Here is a 23,068-nt window from a genome sequence, read left to right as displayed (position 1 = left end):
TTGTAATTTTGTATTATATATAAGGTATATAAAGGATGTTCAATCATGTATATTATAATGCTATGAATTAGATAGTGTCAAGGTTCAAGTTTTTTTGCCAAGAAATGCATTCTGTGTTTAAGTGTTGCACACTTAAACACAGACACACATGCACAGACAGGAAGTACAGGAAGAGCAAGTTCCAAGGAAGCCTTCTGGTTGGCTTACTGACTCATACAGACTGTTTCCATAAGCTCAAGGTACAAGACAACAAGGGGAGATGTTGTTCTTTGTCTTGCCAAACCAGAAATTAGTCTCAACTCAAACAACGTACTTCTTGTCCTGCTTTCATGCTCTACCACAGTTAGTTTCTCTTTCTTGCTTTTTCTGGACTGTATAGACCTATGAGTAAACAAGGAAAATCAAGTGTCAAAATATGATTCTCATTGGATTGTGAATTTTGCAATATATATATATTTTTTACAAAGAATAGTTTATTACACTTCTGTTCATCACAAGAGCTTTATTTTGACGTGGATTAAATAATGATCCATTATATTATCATTGCGTATAACAATAAAATATGTTATATAAAATGTGACTATAGTTTTCAGTGACGCAAATTAGAGAATGTTTTTTTGTTTGCCCCCTCTGTACGCGCGTTTGTAGGGGTTGAAAAGTCAAATTGACCAGTGGACAATGTGGCCATTGTGATTTTTCTGGTCCAGCACCCTTCAAAGAAAGAGTGATTAAAACCAGTTGCTGATACCGGGGTACAATACGGCCCTTCATGGTGAACGGCGGTGGTTGTCAGCTATGTAGGCTCAAAACCGGCAGATTGTCAATGGTGGTCCGACAGCTTTCTCCCCCAGACAAGGACTCTACAAGGAGTTAGGAAGCCAAAACCATGTCAAAGCTGTTGATTAGACAGTTATACAGCTTATTGATTGTAGCATGTTGAAACAAATATCCAGTAATTAAGCTTTTCAGATGAACATAACAAAGATCTGATGATTTTAGTGTTGTCTACATACACGATATATTGTGGAATGCTTAATTGTCAAATTGACAAATCAACTTGTTTCTATTATTTAATATCTACATCCATCTGATCAAATCTGTATTTTAAATGATTAAAGTAGTCCATGCAACTCAAACGAGTCGCTTCTGCCTCTGATTGGTTACACATCTCGCCAATCAGTGACTATGGTTTTACTCATCGAAGAAGTTGTGAGATTCCATTGAGTGTGACAAGCCTACTCGTAACCATTTACATTTGCGTAGAAGCATAGGCTCGTTACACTCAGAGACTGCACGTTGATATTTTTTTTGTTGAGAATAGTTGAAACGCCTCTGTTGTTGAGATATGAGGACATATACTTAGTGATAGTTAAATTGATTTATTTCAATAACTGAACTAACTGAACAAATAAGAAGAAAAAGGTCCTCCGGTATTTTCTTCAGTTCGTTATGTTTGGTAAACAGGACCAGTGTTTGGATTAAGGATGCTTGTACTCCGGCAGGTGCTCACCCTATGCGTCGCCCTACCATTGTTTCTCCCGTCTTCCGGTGCTCAGACCCAGGAAGGTAGGTCCAGAAGTGTTTAGATAATTGATTTAGTTCAATGTATATGCCCAGTGTACTTCATAAATTACCCCCTGGATCCAGATGTAACTAAACTCAGATCTAACAGTCAATTTAAGAAGAGTAGTATGGACAAATGGACTTAAACCCCAAATGAATGACGAGCATGGAAGTTGGGGATAAAATAAATGTGTTAACGATTACTGTCACTGTTTAATTCATAATAACACAATAATTAATGTGTCAGTCAAGTCGCACACATCTGTTTTGTGAGGTGCAAAACAACTTCAAAAGGCTTTTACATTCTGTCTCACAATGAAATCAGGGGTGCTGTCATTCAGACCCTAGAGACAGAACCAGTTTGATTGGTGGAGAACCTGTTTTCAGTGACTCAACTGCTTCTCTCAGTACTCTGCGTGCTGCTTGGCTATGTTTGTCTCAATTGTCTGTGATTCTATTGTGTCCACACTAACTATGCTCACTGCTATATAACTAGCAAACAAAAAAGGAGTTCCTTCCTAGAACATGCTGAGACATAGTTTTAAGGTTTTTCGTGCCTTTTTCTCTTAATGCACTTGAACTGGTCTCCAGAGCATTGGCAGTTGCAATCTCTGCAGCAAAACCCAAATAAATCAGTGTATGTGTATTTATGTGTGTAGAGGGATTGAGATATTGTGCTTGGAATCTGTCTGGGTGGTGAATACAAGCTGAACTTTGGCTCCATGAAAGTTGCATTGTCTGGCAGTAGGTAAATAAGGTGGTGCACTTCACTACAGGTAAACAATGTCAGAAACAGGTCAGGAAGGGGGCTGATTTCAGGTGACAGAGCCCTTGGCATCAGTTCAGGGAAATACACTGAGGTAAATAGATTCAGTGTCTGAACCTATGACCTCATAGCAGTACAATGATTTGGGATTTTGATCCATCACATATACTGCACAATTATAATGCCCCCTAGTTTAGAACAATTCCGCGTTTACGTTTTAGGTATTATTTACAAAATAATACCTAAAACATGCTCATAAACAGTTGTCAGAAGGTGTTATAGTTTAGAACAATGATGGGTTTCTGACCTAATTTATTTGATAAGTAACACTCTTTACTCCTGCCCTCTTTACTCATGTAGTCATCTCTGTTGGTGGCCTTGCAGTCTGTTTAGAATTAGGGACAGGGCACAGGGTTGGTTGTATCTAGATTGCAAGACCAGTGTTATTACACCATGAGGTTGAGAGATAAGGACAATTGGTACGACATAAAAGCTTACCTTATCTCACACTTGGCTTAGTTACACTATATCTCGTCTCCTAAAAATGTTATATCTTCTAAAACTCTTTCTCGCTCTCTCTTTCTCTCATTTCAAATATTCACTGTACAGGGTATTTCCTTTTCAACCAGATTGTCTTACGTAGCTAATATAATTCAGACCTTAGGCATGCTCTGATTTGAGGACCCTTCAAACTAGTCCCTATACATCTGGTAGTTGATTGAACGTGAAGGACTGTGATTGGGTTGTTTTTCACTTCTACAAAGAACTAATGTACAAAGCGGTCATTTCCAGAGACAATGTTGTGGTGTTTACTACTTGTTTCTTTACTACTTTACAACTCTTGTGTAACTCCTGTTTCCCATTGTTGAAACACGTAGTCTTTCCGGTTGGTGAAGCAGGTATTGTAGCGTTGTAAACATCCACACATTTCTGTGCAACAAGATTAAACAATTTGATGTTGTAATGTATAGATGTTATACAGAGGTGTCGGTGTGCATATATCTCTGCATGTCTCTGTATGTTTGTTGATGTTTGTGTGTGTGAGAGAGAGTTAGAGAGGTATGCAGTAATCTCTTGGTGTACTGTGCCAAGTTTCAGTTTACCTCACTCTCCACTGCTATGGCTTTATTGAACTTGTTTATGTCCTCCTCCCTCTTTTCTTATTTTTCCCTCTCTTTTCTTTTCACTTCTCTTTTTTGAGTCTGGAAACCTTGGAAACAGCAGAATAAAATGACAGCTAAACCTGACCCTGGTCCTCTGGCTACTGCTTAATGTTTTAATGTGTGTTAGGTTACACCCTATTGCATTTGAAGCTGTGACTTCATATACACGACACAAAACGAGACACTCAGACGGAGAAAGAACAAAGAGTGATGATGAGTCAGATTTAAACAACTCTGAGATTCAAACAAGTGAGAATTAAACAAGTCTAAGAATTAAAGTCAGTCTGTTGACCGTATGTGTTTGAGATTTTGAGAGAGAAATAAATTAGAGAGAAAAGAAGAGAGGGCGGGCTTGGGCAAGAATCTTGATGTACTACAAGACTTGTTTTAGCGCCCTTTCAAAATGGGGCCATTGTGTGTGTGTGTGTGTATGTGTGTGACTTTGTATGTGAGAGTGCATTATATGAACTCCACCCCTTTCTCTCCCCCTGTGTTATCCATCTGCAAACACTGAAAGTACCTCTTTGAGAGGGGGAACCCACTCATCCTATTGAGATTCTTAACTTCTGCAGCTGCAGTGTTGTATGTTACTCATGTATTTAGCTGTGTCTCTGTGTGTTGGGTATGTGTATGTGTGTGTGTGTGTGTGTGTGTGTGGGGGGGGGGGGGGTTGGGGTGTCTTCTTCGTAATGCAGAATGTGCCCATTCCTTTGGGGGAAGTTTCGAAAATGCAACATTGCCTTGGATCTTGTCTGTGCGTCCATTGTGCTTGCAACACATTTTAATCTATTGGAGTATACCTTATACAGGTACAAATGTCCAGGACTATTTCTCAAGAGGCACCTCAAGACATTTACTGTCAACAGCTCCAGCCATCTACTGATAACTGGCTGCGCCCAGTACTTAGCCTAGGTGGGGCTGTGATAAAAAAATGTATTGGTCAATGTACAGTACACTTCAGAGCACAATTGCTTTGTAACATGCTTAATCATGGATAAGAGCACCGATATCTTCTCATGCAAGCCAGTGGAAGCCAACAAGTGCTCAGGAATGTACCATGAGCTCCGACACGTAGCCAAAGCCCTGAGATGTGGGTTAGGATCAATGTCGATGTTCACATTCCTCAGTGTGGCACTAACAACACCTGTGACCCTATCTCCTGCCTCACACATACAATAAAGTGGCTGCTATCTGGACTTTATGGCATTTTAACCTGCACCTTGAACTGTTATCATGCACAGCCAGGCTCTCTGGAGAATCACCTGCTCTGGTTTCACTGATTGTTTTTCCTTACCAACTGACTGTTCCTTGTGACAAACACACACTTAACATTTAAAATGGATTCGAAAACAGATTCTCCCTCATCTTCTCCGTCTCTCTCTCTCTCTCTCTCTCTTTCTCTCTCTCTCTCTCTCTCTCTCTCTCTCTCTCTCTCTCTCTCTCTCTCTCTCTCTCTCTCTCTCTCTCTCTCTCTCTCTCTCTATCTCTTCTTCTGTCTCCCTGCTGACATCTGGTTGAGATTTGAATAGCAAAGCAGTCTCTGTTTAAGTGACATTGAATGACTGAACTCTGTAAATGTCTGTAAACAAGGCCTAGTATGTTCGCCGCAGAGAAAGGCCTGCCCTGTACTCTTTCACTGGATATTACATAAAGCACATAATTTGCCTCAGTACTGACTAGTAGTCCAAGCAATTAAGAACAAGACACAACGATTAGCAATTAAAACTGGCAGCAATGTTAGTTGTGTACAGAAATGCCACAGGGAATTTAACATTGACATTGGTCTTGGAATTATTGATTAATTTGATAACAAAATAACTGTATTTTTTCTCCATAGTGGTGATATGTACTGGCACTCAAAATGCCCTGAGTGTGACAGGAAGTTCTGAAATGCAATACAAACTAATGAAGGAGATGTACACTGGTTGCGAGATTGTCATGGGCAACCTGGAGATCACCATGATGGAACACTGGCGAGACATCTCCTTTCTGAAGGTGAGCGTGTGTGCAAGAAATAGCTGTGCAGTAATGGCTACTTATGCAGTACCAACCTTTCTCAGACCAACAGTTTCAGGCCCAAGTTGGTGGACCAAAACAGGCCTGTTATTACTGTTTCTAGAGAGTGATGTCATTGTCTAGTGAACACAATCAAGTCCCTCATCCCACCACATTGTTGCCCTGCCATAGTGCACTGCCATGACTAAACCAAGGTGTTAACCAACTGTGACTGAGTAGCTAGCTTATCATACACAATACTGGTAACAAGCTTTTCGATACATTATAAAAAATTATTGAGGTTTGCTGACATACAAAAATAACAGACTTGTCTTAGTGTAATCTTCTATATCTCTATATACTCACTTTTAATTATTTCTCCCATCTCCCCCACAGTCTATCAGGGAAGTGACAGGCTACATTCTAATAGCTATTAACCAATTCCAACGGCTGCCCTTGGACCAGCTCAGAGTCATCAGAGGTACCACTCTGTATGAGGAGCGCTTTGCCCTCGCAGTCCTTGTCAATTACCAGAAGGACGGCCAGTACGGGCTGCAGGAACTGGGGCTCACGCACCTCACAGGTAAACGCACTTTAAAGGCGCATACAAACACACACACATTAAAACAACAAGCAATTGTTGTTATGACATGATAAACAGTATGTTACTAAAGGCCTCCCACTCTGACTTGACTGGCAGTATGTTAGTCATAGTAAGTATGTGCTTGTGTGTGGGAGGCTGGACAGAATGAGAGCCTGCCAGGGCAGTTGGAGGTTAACTGTTGGCACTTCCACACCCACATAGCTCAACACACCCTCTAGGAAGCCGTTCCTTTGTAGAAGAGCACACACGAGTGCGTCAGGTGTGAGCAAATTCCTAATGGGAAGTCCTTGCAATGTTCCATAACGTGTATCAACTGTCAGTTCAAATTTAAACTGAAGGCCTTTTTTTCACACCAGATATTGATCTGTTTTCCATACACATGTTCTGCCATGTTTCAGTGAATATCATTGCCTGCCACTTTTAACTGTAGTTTTCGTACGTCTTCTGTGTATGTGTTGGTGTGTGTGGTTGTGATTGTATGTGTTCGTTACCTCCACAGAAATACTGGAGGGAGGCGTCCAGATCATCCAGAATAAATTCCTTAGCTACTCCCCTCAGGTGAACTGGCTGGACATAGTGAAGGATGGAGCTTCAGAGGTCATAATTAATGATAATGGACCCATAGGTGAGGACAGTAGTTAATGCTGGCTAGACCTGGGACTCAATACCAATATTTCTTTTATGAACATCTAGAGTAAAGGTACTTTTGAAGAATGTTACCTTTATTGAAACTTTAGTGAAGGAGACCAGCTTTAGTTGTAAAAATTATTTCAAACTTCGTCTTCTATTTCAGCATCTTGTGATGAGGAGTGTGGGGGCCCTTGCTGGGGGTCCGGCAATGAAACCTGCCAAATATGTAAGTCTCTCATAATGCTCTCACAACAACACCTTCTTGATGTAAGTACTGTACTTGCACTTTATCATCAGTTTTAAGTGCAACTGTTTTAACAGGCATCTTTTTTTTCAGTGACCAAGACAGTGTGTGCCCCCCAATGTAACGGCCGCTGTTTCGGTAGAAGCCCCAGTGAGTGCTGTCATATGGAGTGTGCAGGAGGGTGCACTGGGCCCCTGGATACAGACTGCTTTGTGAGTCTGCTATGGTGCATTATAAACACATACACAAACACATCTAAATATGTGAGCTACTGTATGTTATCAGTACAATTCACAATGTATGCTTCATGTTTTGGCTACCCGCAATGTTTTGTCATGTTATCTCGTTGTTATGATCAGTGACCTATGCCCTTTTGTAAAGCTCTTTCTTGGAAGTCGCTTTGGATAAAAGTGTCTGCTAAATGAATAAATGTAAATGTAAATTATTTTCCCTTCAGGCTTGTAGAAACTTCAACAACTCCGGCTCCTGTGTACCCCAGTGTCCCCAGACCCTTATCTATAACAAGCACACCTTTAAAGTGGAGGACAACCCTAGTGCCAAGTATCAATACGGCTCCATATGTGTAGCCCAGTGTCCCCGTAAGTTCTCAGACAGACTACCTCACCCACTACACACCATCACAACTCGTATCTCAAACCTCAAGTTTATAAGCCTGTTTTGTTCTCTATTTCACTGTAGCTTTAATTTGTTATCTAAAGGGTTCTTATTCTTTTCACTCCTCTGTTTTCCTCACAGCCAACTTTGTGGTAGATGGGAGCTCCTGTGTCAGCAGCTGCCCCCTTAATAAGATGGAGGTGGAGAAGAAAGGAGTGAAGAGATGTGAGCCTTGTGGAGGCCTCTGTCCTAAAGGTATCTTACACATACTCATATGTAACAATTCCTCACTCATTGGCCCCAATAACAATCCTATTGACAGATATATTGTTCTTTCCTCTCCTCCCCCTGCCCTCTCCACTTTTCCTTTAGCTTGTCGTGGTACAGGCACAGCCAACAGACAGACAGTGGACTCTCTGAATATTGACAGCTTCATTAACTGCACCAAGATTCAGGGTAGCCTACATTTCCTGGTTACCGGAATCAAAGGGTAAGAAACTGTAGTGACAGAATCAAAGTTGTAAATTGACTCCCTCCAAAGGTACTATATTACCGTCTTCTTGTCACTCAAATCTTACTCCCTGTCCAAAATTTCTTTTTTTGGGGTAAAGTGATGCTTACAACAACATCTCAGCTCTGGATCCAGAGAAACTGAAAATCTTTAAAACAGTGAGAGAGATCACAGGTATGTGTGAGTCTGTATGCATGTGTGGCTCGTTGGAAAGTCTTAGTTCCAGTAAGTTCCAAGATGTTTATGCCCTTTTTTAATCTTATATCACATCTCCAATTCCCAGATATTTTGAGTATTCAGTCATGGCCTGAAAGTATGTCTGACCTGTCTGTGTTCTCCAACCTGGCAACCATACAAGGAAGAACGCTCTACAGGTAACCAATTATTTGACTTATATCCTTATTATTTAGAACTGAAGTTTTTCCTATTGCACGTCACTTGGACCAATAACTTAGCTTTTTTCTTTTGCGTTGCAGTGTAGACTAAACCTTGACATGCATGTCCTGTGTCGTATTGTCATGTTGTAGCACTCCATACATATCACATGTCCTTGACATGCATGTCCTGTGTCTTATTGTCATGTTGTATCACCCCATACATATCACATGTCCTTGACATGCATGTCCTGTGTCTTATTGTCATGTTGTATCACTCCATACATATCACATGTCCTTGACATGCATGTCCGTGTCTTATTGTCATGTTGTATCACCTCTCCTGTCCCCCCTCTCATGGCTCCCTCTGTCTTCCTCCTGTTGGCTACATTAGAGGCGTGAGCTCTAGAAGGTACAGTAGTGTGTCATGTGTTGCACTTGGCTTCCTGGTTCCTGTTATTGATAATCAGAATACCTTTTAACCAAAACAATCTATTGCTGACCTTTAACCTTCGTTTTTTTAAATTAAATATGTACTTGTCTTTTATAGTTTTCAACACAAAAACCAAAACACACACAACTCATAACACTTTGCTGACCCTTTACTGTGTTCAACACATTCCTGAAGAAAAAAATATTTTCATGTCTGTCTCTTAATATGGTCACTATATAGGACAATGAGGGAGTATGGGATGGTTGTGGAGCAGCTGGACTGTGTTTACGCTTTCATCACATTATGAATGAACAAATACAATGATTTCATTTTGGTGATGGATTGTGCAATTGTCTTCCTTTCCATCATAATTGTGCGGATCTGAATCCTTTGAACTCTGTTTGAATTGGCTGTTTCCTGACCCCTCTGGCCCGTCTTTATTCCTGCCGTCACGTTGCCATGGTAACCCCTACCCTACTCCTCTTCGTGCTCAGGGGTTACTCACTGTTGGTGATGAGGATCCCTACCCTGACCTCCCTGGGGCTGCGCTCGCTACGCAAGATCAACGACGGCGGTGTCTACATCACAGGAAACAGTCAGTTGTGTTACCATGACACAGTCAACTGGACACGCCTCTTCAGCAGCAGCTCTCGGCCCCAGCGCCGCCACAAGACCATCGACATCAAGGAAAACCAACCACAGGACCGCTGTGGTAATGAAGGGGGGGGCAGTGTGTGTGTGTGTGTGTGTGCGTGTGTGTGTGTCATGTATAAAACGTACGAAATGTGTCATGCAGTATGTATTTTTGTTTTTATTGATACATTAAATGTTGACATAATGTTCACAGCCTGTCATAATGTTTGATGTATTCCATGTGTGTAGTTGCAGAGGGCCACGTGTGTGACACCTTGTGTTCTTCTGAGGGATGTTGGGGTCCTGGACCCGACCAGTGTCTCTCCTGTCAGAAATACAGCCGAGGAGGCACATGCGTCCCAATGTGCACATTTCTATCAGGGTCAGTAGTGTTCCCTTCATCAGGCAGAAAGTACATAATATATACATTAAATGTGTGAGTGTGTGTTTTTGTTTTTGTGCTGTAACCTTTTCTCCGTCATCCCAGAGATGGACGTGAGTTTGCTAGTGAAGATGGCGAGTGCATGTCCTGTCACTCTGAGTGTGAGGTCCAGACAGGACAACCCACCTGTACAGGCCCGGTATGTCCTCCACCACCAACCTTTCTTCTCATGTCTATAAGACAAGGGCATAGGTTTCATTAAACATGTTATGTAAACACTTTTTGAAAAGGACAAATCTGCCACCTACTTTTTATGAAGAAAATTGTATTTCACACCCGCATCCGCAGTTCCAAAAAAAGCTGTCCCACCCACATTTGAAAACAAACCTATGCCCTTGTTATAAGACAAGTCACACTTCCACGACTTCCGTCCATCAAGCTCTTTGTACACCACTGCCACCTAGTGGTGTCACAAAATTACATTTTAAAATATGTTGTAGACATTCTGTGCATTACTGTATGTTTTTTTTCTCCCCCCTCTTTCTTCAGGGTGCAGATGAGTGTGTTGTGTGTGCCAGTCTGAAGGACGGTCCTCACTGTGTGTCCTTGTGTCCTGAGGGGGTGATGTCAGAGAAGGGGCTCATCTTTAAATACCCAAACTATCAACGCCAATGTGAACCCTGCCACCTCAACTGTACCCAGGGGTGAGAGATGATGTCATTATGCTTGTGCGTGTGTGTTTGTCTGTCTTCCTGACTGTGTGTGTGTTAAACTATTTTGCGCTCTGTACATCTAGGTGCTTAGGCCCAGGCATTGAGGACTGTCTGGAGTCTGACAGATCTACCTCAAGGTGAGGGTTTGTGCAAGATTATCAATATCTCTTCCTTTATAATAAAAGGAGAACCCAGGAACCAAAACCTTTCATGTTAAAAACCTCATAGACTGACATTTCTCCCACTGTGTTTCCATCCAGCCAAGCCACGACAGGCATCGTTTTGGGGGTGATATTAGTGTGCTTTGTTGCCACCTCAATCTTCATCATGAGTGTTCTGTACCGCCGCAGCCTTGCTATCCGCCGCAAGAGAGCTATGAGGAGATACATGGCAAGTGGAGAGGTGAGTCAGAGAGAAGAGTGGGTGTGAGCTTCTGAATCAGTACTGTAAAATGACAGTGCACATGCGCTAACATGTTTTCTCTCTGTGTGTGTGTGTGTGTGTTCAGAGTTTCGAGCCGTTGGATCCCAGTGATAAAGGAGTCAAAGTTCACGCTCGTATCCTGAAGATCACAGAGCTCCGTAAAATCAAACCGCTGGGAACTGGAGTGTTTGGCTCTGTCCACAAGGTATGGCATAACCAAACCGGGAAGATGTTAGTAATCTGTGTCTTGATTTTTTGTGCAAACCTATTCAATATCCTCACTACTATTAATCTCCAGTGTTGAATGTAGAGGCATGAGAGCTTTGACTTACTCCTTTGTCACTACAGTGTGTGCTTATCCCTCTCTCTTGTTCTCGGTCGGTTTCTCCACCTCTCTCAGGGGGTATGGATGCCAGAGGGAGACTCAGTGAAGCTCCCAGTTGCCATCAAGACTATTCATGATCGCACGGGCCGACAGGCCTTCCATGAAATCACTGATGTGAGAGAACCAACACATTGTACCAGATATATTTTCACAAATATTGTGTACACACATCAGTGAATGTGTATACTGATGATCCCTTGTAACACCTGCAGCATATGTTGGCAATGGGCAGTCTAGACCATGCTCATGTGGTCCGGCTCCTGGGCATCTGTCCAGGTGCCAGTATGCAGCTTGTCACCCAGCTCAGCACACAGGGATCCTTATTGGAGCACATCAGGCATCAAAAAGACAGTCTTAACCCTCAGAGGTTACTCAATTGGTGTGTGCAGATAGCCAAGGTGAGACATCTTCTGTGTGTATCTGTATGTCGTCGAATTCATGTGTGTATATGAATGGTATTTGTGACGTGTCATCTATCTCTCCCCCTACAGGGTATGTATTACCTGGAAGAACACAGGATGGTCCATAGGAACCTGGCAGCCAGGAACGTGCTTCTGAAGAATGACTTTATCGTCCAGATCTCTGATTACGGCATTGCAGACTTGCTCTACCCTGACGACAAGAAGTACTTTTACAATGAGTCCAAGGTTTGTATTGAAATGGCTACTCCCTGTAGGCAAACATACTGTTACCAGAGAGTCCTCATTGATATTAGCCGTGCTCAAATGACACCTTTGATGATTCTGGTCCTGAGTGGTACCGTCCACAAGGAAAACCTTATTGTCCTATCAGTAACTTCATCAGTTACTTTTATATAATATGTTGTGAGTGGTGCTCGTCAGTGGTTCAGAATGCCCCCCTTTTAAAAAACAAAAACATTGACTTTTTTGTCTTCTCTGAAAGAGAGCATACTGACATACTTTCTTCTCCGACCACAGGCACCTATCAAGTGGATGGCTCTGGAAAGCATCTTATTCCGCAGATACACACATCAGAGTGATGTCTGGAGCTATGGTGAGCCTAAATGCATGACAGTTGAGCTATCATGATTGCAACTTAAAAAGAACACACTTCATGTTGACATTTACATTTAGTCATTTGGCAGACGCTCTTATCCAGAGCGACTTACAGTAAGTACAGGGACATTCCCCCCCGAGGCAAGTAGGGTGAAGTGCCTTGCCCAAGGACACAACATCATGTGGCGCGGCGGGGAATCGATCCGGCAACCTTCTGATTACTAGCCCGACTCCCTCACCGCTCAGCCATCTGACTCCCCCCTTTCTTCCTTGCAGGTGTGACCGTGTGGGAGATGATGTCTTATGGGGCTGAGCCCTACACGACAATGCGTCCACAGGAAGTACCAGATCTGCTGGAAAAGGGCGAACGTCTGTCCCAGCCCCATATCTGCACCATAGACGTCTATATGGTCATGGTCAAGTGTGAGGAACCATACTCCCTAATCCTCAATTCCTCTATCCAGCCCTCAGACTAGCATTCGAGAATGATACAATATATCTACACTCATTTTCACGTTCAATAACTGGTATTTATACATTCTCACATTGTCCTTGGTCTCTTTTTCTCCTTCTTAGGTTGGATGATTGATGAGAATGTCCGTCCAACCTTTAAGGAGTTGGCCAATGAATTCACCAGAATGGCAAGAGACCCACCCCGTTACCTGGTAATCAAGGTAGGTTTGAGAAATACATTTTAAAAAATTGTGATTGTCTCATTTACAAGGTTAATGGATGTGTTAATTCTATATGAGCCATTTATGGTTGCTATTTATCACCACCAGGGGGACTGCAGCTTGTCAGAGACAGGTCTGGATGAGGCACAGCAGCGGGGACCAGAGCTAGGCGACCTGCATGGAGAGCTACAAGGCTTGGATGAAGAGGGGCTGGAATCTGGCATGGCCACGCCTCCTCACTACATGTCACAGTCCAAGAGTCTCCCTCGCCTCTCCAGAATGGATAGCCACAGGGTGGGTGAAGGGCCATTATATCACTTCATCGCATTCTATCTATACAATATGTATATAGATACATATGGGGTATGTTATAAACAGATTACCAGATATCCATGTCCCTAATCCATCCCATTCTGTTTTATTCTTAAGGGGACTTCCAGCATGGCAGGGTACCTGCCCATGACCCCAGGTGTTGAAAATCCAGGACAGGTTGGTCTCTCATCTTTATCTGTTAACCACCGGGTATCCTATTGATGTTTTACTCAAATGTCTAGCATTACATACACATAAGTATCTTTCTATTCTTGTATCCAGTACATGTGGCCATCGCGTTCTCGCCTTAACTCTGCTCGCACCGTGTCTGAGAGCTCTGAGGGCCGGGGCACTGTGGTGGAGCTAGAGATGAGCGAGGATGTCTCATTAGCTGGCAGCCTCAGGAGGAAGCGACATCGAGAAGACAGTGCCTACATGTCCCAGAGAGACAGCATGTCAGGGGGGCCGCCAGAGACCTTCTCCCCAGATACAGAGGGGGAGGAGGATCACAATGGATATGTACTCCCTGGTCTAGGAGACAGCCCTGAGAGAGGTACTTACAGAGCCTACATATGGTTTTCCTAAAGATAAATGAGTGTATAATATATGTATTGTAAATAATAACACAAATATATATTTTTTATATATGTACAGTATGTCTCAATTATTCTGAGCCAGTGTAACTAACTTGCTTACAAGTAGGGCCTACACCAATATAATATGGGTGTAGATGGCAAGTATATGAAAACATTTAATGTCCCTTTTCATATAACTCATCCAAACCTCTGTAATTATTATTCCAGAAAGCCTACTACTCTCCACCTCTCAAGTCACCTTGCCTCACGAGAGAAAATTGTCCAGGTTACCTCAGCACTCATCAGGACTATTAGAGGACCCAGACAGTGCCAGTGAAGAATATGAGTATATGAACAAACAAGGATGCATGATATCTCTCTCAACCACACAACATCCTAGTCATCTTAAAGATGGCTCACAGTGGTTAAAGATGAATAAGAGACCAGGCTCTTCATTAACACCACTAGGCACAGAGTGCACAGGTAACCGTACATCTGGTTGTCAGGCCAGTGATGGTCAAACCAAAAATGATGATAACCAGAGTACAGAAGACAGTTGTGATTCAGACAACATCGAAGAGCAGGGTTCTGGTGAGGTTGAATATGAGTACATGGACATTAGAAGTGTTGAAACAGAAACCAACGACCTCCTAAGTCCAGATGTCCCTCAACCCAGGGAAATGGCAGAGGAGCGTCTGAAAGTTAGACGTAAAGTTAAGAAAGAGGTTATAGAAAATGAATATGTAGAGAATGACTATCAGTACACTAACTGCCAGCCCAGACTGCATCAGGCTCTTCGTGGCAGGGATGGATTGAGGCTGCAAGGAGAGGATGAGGAGGAGGATTATGCGTACGAGGAGATGGACTCCATGGCGGTCCTTGGAGCTGGGAACTCAGTCGAGTACCAAAACATGCAGGGAGAAGAGGAGGGTGCCTTTGGTGGGCAGGGGACTCAGCACCCTGGGGTTGGGACCTACGTGAAAGTGCGTGCTGGGGTTGGGGAGCCTGGTGGTGGAGATCAGTCTTTTGACAATCCAGACTACTGGCACAGCAGATTGTTCTTAAAGCCCAATGCATTGCGCACGTGAGGCTAGAGTAAGAGATAAGAAGCATGTCTGTAGCTGTGGCATTTCTATGAAAATAATGAAGGAACAAGACAAATGCAAGCAATCCAAATATAGTGAATGAAAGTAATGTTGCATCTGTGTGTCACTTTTTTTTATAAATGATGTGTCTGTTATGCGTTTACATTTCCATTGTGTGTTTTTTGTGCCAACTCTGGTATTCAAACTGTACAACCAATAAAGGGACTGAGTGCAGAGTAGCCTATGCCACTATAAATATAAGTTTTGTTGTATTTGTAGTGCATTACGTAAGAACAAAATTTCTTTGAACAACTGTCTTTTTTCATACATTTTATTCATGACTTACATAATCATTCATCTTACATTATATTGTTTTTGTTTCAGACAAAATAAAGGTCTTTCAATATGATGGAAATTGAGCGTTTGATCCTATCCTCAGCATTTCCATGCTGGAAAGAGTAGGCTGCTATTACATAAGCTTTTAGCTGGCTATTATTTGAGTAGTCTAGGTATGGGTGGACTAATCTCAAAGCACACAAGTACATGTATCCATTCTGTCTCTGTCGGTCATAAAAGGGTAAATACGAACGTTTGGTGTATACACAAATCCTAATTGTGCGACTATGTGAGGACATAGTCTTAGGGGAAATGGTAAAGAATGAAACTATTACGGATTCACTAGCGCAACTGCATTTTGGCGGTTTATAATTTTGTGACGCAATTTTTACGTAGCATTGAAGTGGGTGGATGTGCGGAGAAGGGGCTGGCTTAGTGGGTTTAGACCTGACGACCAGAGATCGGACAGTTAGGAGCTTGGGAGTGTGTCTGTTGGGTTACTTAACACATTGAGTTGTAAAGAAATCCGCCGTTAAAATGTCTGATGACGAACAAGAGCAAACTATCGCCGAAGATTTGGTAGTCACCAAGTATAAAATGGGAGGTGACATCGCCAACCGTAAGTTATCGTAGCAATGTGTGTGACAAGAATGAGGTGACATGCTTGGCCTGTCGCGCCGTGCACCACCACCAGCTTGTAGTTAGCTTGCTAGCTTGCTAGCTAGCTAGCTAGCTAGCTAGATAACTGGTAGATTGCTAGCTAGCTACGCTAAGTTATCTGTCACCTCAATCGAGCAGCCATGTGCTTTGCTTTGAAATGCCAGTCTCAAATCAGTAACCTGCTAAGAGTAAATGGAAATTGATATAAAACCAAAACTAATGAAGCCCACTTAACACTTGGTATCTAACAATGAAGCAATCCTCTAATTTGATCCAGTTTATAGCAAGCTTGTACTGTACTATTCCGGTAGTATCAATAGCTATTCCCGCTGTATGTGGCCCTGAGCTGTTAGCTACTGTAGCCATGTTAGTTAGCTGGCTAGTTAGCTGGCTAGCTAGGTAGCAAACTTCCTCTGTTTAAATGAGCTGGTTTACACCAAGACTAGCACCAAGTCTTCCTTCCATTGAAACTTACGGTAACTCACAACCGCTCAACTTCAAGGAGCGACTTGCAACGTTTTTTGTTTTCATTTAAACTTTTCCTGAACTATAACAGTTATTAGACCCGCTGCAGTAACCGCGAAAATAATAAGTTAATCCAATGACAAATGCCTCCTGATTTATAAAAACCCAGGACTCGGGTCTGGGGCAATTAAGCTGCGAACTAAATGTATTTCTTCGGTAATAGTTGACAATGACAAATAAAAACAAAATGGACTGAACACATCTTTCCACATTCCAACGTTGTCTTAACTTGCAGTTAACTAGAGTTAAATAAGCGTGTAGTAACTTTCAAAGGTAGTCCCAGCATGTTGTATACGTGCCGACATTACCAGAAACATAGACGTAAACCTAACTGCGGGGCCATTATTGTGGATAATATATGATATTATTTCTTGTCTTATTGTTCTATCTCACAATTACCCCAGAGGCTCTACGAATGGTGATGGAGGCAGCCACAGTAGGGGTGTCGGTCCTCAGCCTGTGTGTGAAGGGGGATGCCCATATCATGGCAGAGACTGGGAAGGTCTTTAAGAAGGAGAAAGACATAAAGAAAGGTGAGGGGCATGGGCCATGACAAGGAGAGAAGTACATGGGGCTCATAACGAGAGAGAGAGATAAGACTGTTTGCAAGGACTCTTGTAGGTCACATCAGGGCTTCACTCATGAACCAGTTCAGTTATCATCTGGATGTAGAATTGTAACACATTCAGAGGGGGCATGAACTTTGCTTAGGTGTCTGAAAGTACTAGTGGGAAATGTTGGTAGATCTCTCTCACACACACATGCACACTAAGTGGCTGATATCCAAATGAAGATTTGGTGGTTCTTTCTTCCCTCTTCCAGGCATTGCCTTCCCCACCAGCGTCTCAGTCAATAACTGTGTTTGCCACTTCTCTCCCCTGAAGAGTGATCCTGACTACACACTTAAAGATGGGGATCTGGTAAAAATGTAGGCACCTCCATCCATAGTAACATTCCTCCCCCTATGTCCTTTGTGTCTCCAATCTCCCAAGTGTGTGTTTCTGTGTCTTGCTCGTCTCTCTCTTGTGGCGTTATCAGGGGTCTGAAGGGTTTTCTTCCTGATGTTTAAAGCATTAGCTCCTGTCTCCCTGTGTATGGTGGCAAACGACAATTAAGGTTTGACATGTTAAAATGTATTTGCATTCCAAGTCTACTTGTATCAGTCCTATTGACTTGGCATAATTGTAATGATGGTTTCACTATAGCCTCTGAACCTAACATGCATGTAGATAGATAGCCGTTTCATCTTACTTGTTGGCTTGCCATTGTGTCTTTGTCTCTATGTTGATCATCCCAGTCATGTCTTGTATCAAATAAATGTAATGTCTAAAGAAATGTTGTTAAATAAGTTCTACATCTGAACAGTAGTGGAATTATCTGTGGTACTGCCAAGCAATTTCCTTATGAGTGCCTGCTAGTATGTGTAGGGTATCATGACTCATCAACAACTTTCACCCTTTGGTATATCCCTTTGGCATGTTCCTATTACTAGGTAAATGCTTTTTCCAACTAGAACTGTATGCAGATCACCTTTTGTATGCTTAATGTGATTGATATTTATAAATTAAATGAACCAATATTGTCCTTAAGCACAAAGATGTTCCCAACTGTGATGGTCTGAGAAAGTGTTACCCACTTTAGCTTTTATTCATCCCAAATATCAAGTTTCTGTGTCTACCTTTTTCTTCATTTTTTTTAGTGACCTTGGCGTCCATATTGACGGCTTCATTGCCAATGTTGCTCATAGCTTTGTTATTGGAGCCACTAAGGTATGTTCTTGGGAGGGAAAAAATTATCTGTAGAAATTGTCATTTTGAAGTCCCTCTGTGTGTAACAAGTTTTCACTGGCCTGTCTTCTGCCCCCCCCCCCCCTTTCTCCACTTTAGGAGACTCCAGTTACAGGCCGTAAAGCAGATGTGATCAAAGCAGCTCACCTTTGTGCAGAAGCTGCTCTGCGCCTGGTCAAACCTGGCAACCAGGTAGCATCCCCCTTTCACTAGTGTTTCACACCTAACCAAAACTGTACACACAACGGAGTAATTCCAGTTCTTCAAGTTTGGTTGATGAATACACTTGGTTTTCATTCAATGTCAGTTTTATTCTTATCGTTTTCTCAGAACTCTCAGGTGACAGAGGCTTGGAACAAGATTGCCCAGTCATTCAAATGTTCACCAATCGAGGGTGAGACTCAGAGGTTGTAATAGAAAGTTGGTTGCTAAATAGAGGAAATTGAGTCAAACTTTCCTTTGAGTTCAAGCAATTTTAGTTTTAAAATTATGATTTCTCTTAAATTTCTGTTGAAGGTATGCTGTCTCACCAGCTAAAACAACATGTCATCGATGGAGAGAAAACTATCATTCAGAACCCCACAGACCAGCAAAGGTAAGATGTTACTTTTTATGTAGACGATAGGCTGACTAGTTTAGAAGAATAGGTTTTTTGTCTTTAACATCTTGGTGTCAATGACTATCAATTACCGTCTATTGACAGAAAGGACCACGAGAAGGCAGAGTTTGAGGTGCATGAGGTATATGCTGTTGATGTGCTGATCAGTACTGGAGAAGGAAAAGTGAGTGTTAAGATCAGGTTACCTTCTTTTCTTAGAAATTCCTGACCAGAAATGTTTTTTTAAGAAAATTAATTTCTACTAGAAAATCTTACTTATTCCCCCTCATCTTTCCAGGCCAGGGATGGAGGACAGAGGACAACTATATATAAGAGGGACCCCAGCAAGCAGTATGGACTGAAGATGAAGACCTCCCGCATGTTCTTTAGTGAGGTGGAACGACGTTTTGACACCATGCCTTTCACCCTAAGGTATAGTATGACATCACTCTGTTTCTCCTTTGCACCATGCAAATGCTTTTTTTGTCTGCAAGTTTCATGTTTAAGCTCTCCTGTTCTCCTGACCTCAGGGCATTTGAGGATGAAGCTAAGGCCCGTCTGGGTGTGGTGGAGTGTGCCAAACATGAGCTACTACAGCCTTTCAGCGTGCTCAATGACAAGGAAGGTATGTCTCGCGCTCTCTCCCCTCCTGCACAGTGTCTGGATGCATGGCCTTTCCCACTTTCTTGTTCTGACAGTCTTGTTCTTTCTCTCTCAGGAGAGTGTGTGGCTCAGTTTAAGTTCACAGTGCTGCTGATGGCCAATGGCCCACATAGAATCACCAATGGACCCTTTGAGCCTGAGCTCTACAAGTCAGAGCACGAGGTGCAGGATGCTGAACTCATGGTAAGACCGCCTGCCTACACACATTCAACATTCAGGACTGCTGGAATGCACAAGGGGCGCAATCTATTGATCAAATAAACTGTTGCGCTACATAAATAACACAAATATTACTCCATGACTTGTAGTACTTTGAGACATGACAAGTAATTTTTTGCCCTCTAGACTCTACTACAGAGCTCAGCAAGTCGCAAAACACAGAAGAAGAAGAAAAAGAAGGTTAGTTTTGTTTTTCCTGAATACTATTATTATCTACACTATTACTATTAATAAGAAAATAATATCTTTTTTTGTTGTTCTGCATGTTCTCATCTACTTCCTCCTATCTCCTCCAGGCCTCCAAGACAGTTGAGACAGCTACTGGACAGCCGACTGAGGAGACTGAGGCTGCAGAGTAGATTCTACCTGTCTTTGGGAAACACGCAAACTCATACCAACACCCCAAATAACAGAACATTTATAATTAGGAAAGGAAATTACATATTTGCCAATTGTCATGTTTTTTTTGTCCCCATATGTTTTTCTGGTTTTGAGCCCACAAAATAAATCTGATGGATCAAATTATGATCTTTTATTGGATGCACCAAACTTGTGGAATACACATTTGTTGGTGTTCTATGCCGTTCTGGGGATTCTCAAGTCCAAACACAAACATTCACAAAGTTAAAGCCTCACATCTAAGTAAACAACTTTACTTTTCCACAGAGTTTATCTGCTCTGACCATTGATACTGTAACTGGAATGAAAAATGGGGAAACATGTTTTGGATTATTAACTTTTTTTTTTAAATGTGTTTTTACACCTTACTGTTGGGTTATGCACCTGACTGAAAATCTTGCTACATAGGTAATATGTTATGAACTTTCTAAATTAAAATGGTAAAAACAAACTGTTAAGAAATATTGTTTTGGCTAAATTGTTCACAATGTCTTGCCAGTTATATATGGGTTCAAAATGTATTAGACGCTTGATATGGCAGTGTTGTTAATGGAAGATGTTATTAATGATTGCATATAATTCACTATAATTCACTTTATGTGGAGTATCATTTAGTCTACAGAATTCCAGAACCAACACCCAGCCTCCCTTTTGGAACACTGCTACACCTACTGCCATCAGATATTAACCAAATGTATTTGAAATCCCTTTAAAATACTTTTACAGTTTAAAGTTTATCTGTAAAGATTAAATTACATTATGGATTTAGGGGGAAAACCTTATCTACTATTTAAATGGTCCTGCGTGTTCTCATCTGATGAGTCGATGTTGATGACATAAAGAATGCAGCTGAAGGAAACAAAGTCAAATTAAAGTCAGCACATGTAAAAAGTGCTTTACAATCTGACAAGATCTGAATGAGAAGAGTCCAGATCGTCTGTGTCCCCCAACCCTGAGCTTCTTGATTTATATCTGTTTTGCTGTTGGGCTTTTATAAAATGAAATAAATCGATTACATTTATATTCATAAGGGCTTTCTCTCATTTGTGCTAACTCATGCTCATATATTAGGCCTACATTGCTTGATCAATGATAAAAACAACTAACACCAGGTAATATGTCTGGTGTTGGTAAGTACTATCTAAAATCTATTTTTATTATCTTGGACATGAATCGGTAGTTCAAGTATTACAATGGTGACAGCGCTGCACTCTTAGCCTACAGTCCACAATTGGCCTACCTATCCCGTTGAGCTTAGCGTTGGGCTATTGAATATGACGTCAACTTTTGTATAAAAAGCCACTGTTTTTGTCGTCACATCCTCTTTCAGTTGGTGTCCTCGCTTTAGCGGTAAGAAACAAGACGAATACACCTCTTTTGAATCCAATTGTATCTTAGATTATTTGTACCCATCCATTCATTTGACTAACTTGACTTCATTCTCTATTGCAGACACATCTCCACAAGATGAGAGCCAAGGTGAGATGACCCATATCAGAAATGTTATTAACAACGTCGCCCCTGTTTCAATAACGTCAACCATTTAGAGCTAGCTCTAGTTAGCCAGGAAACAAACGTGTGGGAATGCCCTTTTCCAATGTTTTCTGATTTAGGCTTGTCTTGAAAGAAACTTTAAATGGCATCCTCAATTGGATTGCAGTCGGTTATAAGCTCTGAACCAAGTTCTGAATCGTTTAGGTGGCTAAATTGTGGCCCTCTACTTTTGCGCCATAAATGCATGCTTGTTTTAGTATAGTATTTTAATTTACTAATGTGTGCGAAGCTTGCTGTTTGGGGTCTAAGCAGAACATGCAATGCTTAAATCCTTACAAGTTAATATTTGTACCGTAAGTTGCTAAACACAACCATCTTGATTTAATGCCTAATTGTGCATTGCTGCGGAAACTAATGAAGGCTAGGGAGGCAAACGTGCTAAAAATATTCTTTGTATTGCAGTGGAGGAAGAAGCGAATGCGCAGGTGAGTCCTGTAGCAACTGCATGTTTTGTAACATTTCGTCTGTTAGGCTATTATGATTAAAGACTCATCTTGATTGTTTTCTTTCAAGGCTGAAGCGTAAAAGGCGAAAGATGAGGCAGAGGTCCAAGTAGATCGGCAATTTCCCTGTGGTTGTGAGCCCCTCCACGTGCCGGACCCATGCTTGTCATGAAGTGAGGACCAGATCCTGCCCAACTTACCATGAAGGCTGGCTGACTGCTTGAGGGGGGCAAAAGACTTGTTTCCTCCTCCTCATATCTGGACTTTGCCACCAGCCCAGCACTGACTGTTCTTAAATGCCAGAATAAAAACGTGGTTTATAAACGACTTTGTGTCTAGCCTCTGGTTTTGCTCAGACGTTCTAAATGATTGTTCTCAGTACTTGCACCATTGGCTGTGTAAGCTTAAAAAACTTGAGTACTGATGGTGTACCACAATAGTTTGTGTATACGGTTGACCTGCTCTGGATAAGAGCGTCTGCTAAATGTGATTTGATTTCAGTGCTGTACAGAGGGAATACAAGCTTTAGTTGATAAAGGAACAACTAAATTTACAGGACGTTGAGATGGAAAAGAAACATGCCAATGGTCTCAAGCGTGGCTACAAATTACATTTGTGAGCATATAGGTGTGCCATTTTTTGCTGACTTATTGATTATGCGACAAGAATCTGAGCTCAAACTCAACATGGGTTGGTGTGCGTCTAGTGGCGATCCTTTAAATGGCTATTCACCATCTCGGCCAGTTAGCGGCAGCAATGAGCCCGCTTGTCCAGCAAACTAGAATAAA

General features: G+C 41.9%; 2 protein-coding genes across 3 annotated transcripts; both read left to right on the top strand.

Moving 5' to 3' along the window:
• The first annotated feature begins 1,235 nt into the window (after window positions 1–1,235).
• erbb3a (erb-b2 receptor tyrosine kinase 3a) lies at window positions 1,236–15,505 on the top strand. Of its 2 annotated transcripts, XM_047024598.1 has the most exons (29): window positions 1,236–1,566; window positions 5,330–5,487; window positions 5,884–6,070; window positions 6,591–6,716; window positions 6,885–6,947; window positions 7,059–7,177; window positions 7,423–7,564; window positions 7,722–7,835; window positions 7,953–8,070; window positions 8,192–8,265; window positions 8,375–8,465; window positions 8,860–8,877; window positions 9,393–9,610; window positions 9,781–9,913; window positions 10,019–10,112; window positions 10,463–10,617; window positions 10,710–10,763; window positions 10,887–11,028; window positions 11,135–11,254; window positions 11,450–11,548; window positions 11,647–11,832; window positions 11,926–12,081; window positions 12,373–12,448; window positions 12,727–12,873; window positions 13,027–13,124; window positions 13,233–13,418; window positions 13,554–13,613; window positions 13,719–13,989; window positions 14,240–15,505. In XM_047024598.1, exons 1-29 carry the CDS (start codon window positions 1,485–1,487, stop codon window positions 15,097–15,099), a joined length of 4,347 nt encoding a protein of 1,448 aa, XP_046880554.1. In that variant the 5' UTR covers window positions 1,236–1,484; the 3' UTR covers window positions 15,100–15,505. The 2 variants fall into 2 exon arrangements, with proteins under 2 accessions (XP_046880554.1, XP_046880555.1); XM_047024599.1 differs by lacking the exon at window positions 8,860–8,877.
• A 347-nt stretch (window positions 15,506–15,852) lies between these two features.
• On the top strand, window positions 15,853–21,310 carry pa2g4a (proliferation-associated 2G4, a). Its single transcript, XM_047024600.1, has 13 exons — window positions 15,853–16,051; window positions 17,022–17,150; window positions 17,440–17,545; window positions 18,317–18,386; window positions 18,504–18,596; window positions 18,735–18,798; window positions 18,921–18,999; window positions 19,108–19,186; window positions 19,301–19,434; window positions 19,533–19,627; window positions 19,721–19,848; window positions 20,011–20,064; window positions 20,181–21,310. The coding sequence occupies exons 1-13, from the start codon at window positions 15,970–15,972 to the stop codon at window positions 20,241–20,243; spliced, it is 1,176 nt and encodes a 391-aa protein (XP_046880556.1). The 5' UTR covers window positions 15,853–15,969; the 3' UTR covers window positions 20,244–21,310.
• The last annotated feature ends 1,758 nt before the right edge of the window (window positions 21,311–23,068 follow it).

The sequence above is a fragment of the Hypomesus transpacificus genome, chromosome 9 (assembly GCF_021917145.1).
Source record: "Hypomesus transpacificus isolate Combined female chromosome 9, fHypTra1, whole genome shotgun sequence".
Lineage (NCBI taxonomy): Eukaryota > Metazoa > Chordata > Actinopteri > Osmeriformes > Osmeridae > Hypomesus > Hypomesus transpacificus.
The sequence above is the reverse complement of the archived record's forward strand: the minus strand, read 5'-3'. Positions and strand labels throughout refer to the sequence as shown.

Bases quoted from the DNA above. Each gene is read 5' to 3' on its own strand.
- erbb3a (XM_047024598.1), top strand. From the start codon at position 1,485: ATGCTTGTACTCCGGCAGGTGCTCACCCTATGCGTCGCCCTACCATTG. The intron at 6,071-6,590 runs GTAAACGCACTT...TTACCTCCACAG, and splicing joins GGGGCTCACGCACCTCACAG to AAATACTGGAGGGAGGCGTC. The intron at 13,125-13,232 runs GTAGGTTTGAGA...TATCACCACCAG, and splicing joins CCCGTTACCTGGTAATCAAG to GGGGACTGCAGCTTGTCAGA.
- pa2g4a (XM_047024600.1), top strand. From the start codon at position 15,970: ATGTCTGATGACGAACAAGAGCAAACTATCGCCGAAGATTTGGTAGTC. The intron at 18,387-18,503 runs GTATGTTCTTGG...TCTCCACTTTAG, and splicing joins TTGTTATTGGAGCCACTAAG to GAGACTCCAGTTACAGGCCG. The intron at 18,799-18,920 runs GTGAGACTCAGA...TTTCTGTTGAAG, and splicing joins CAAATGTTCACCAATCGAGG to GTATGCTGTCTCACCAGCTA.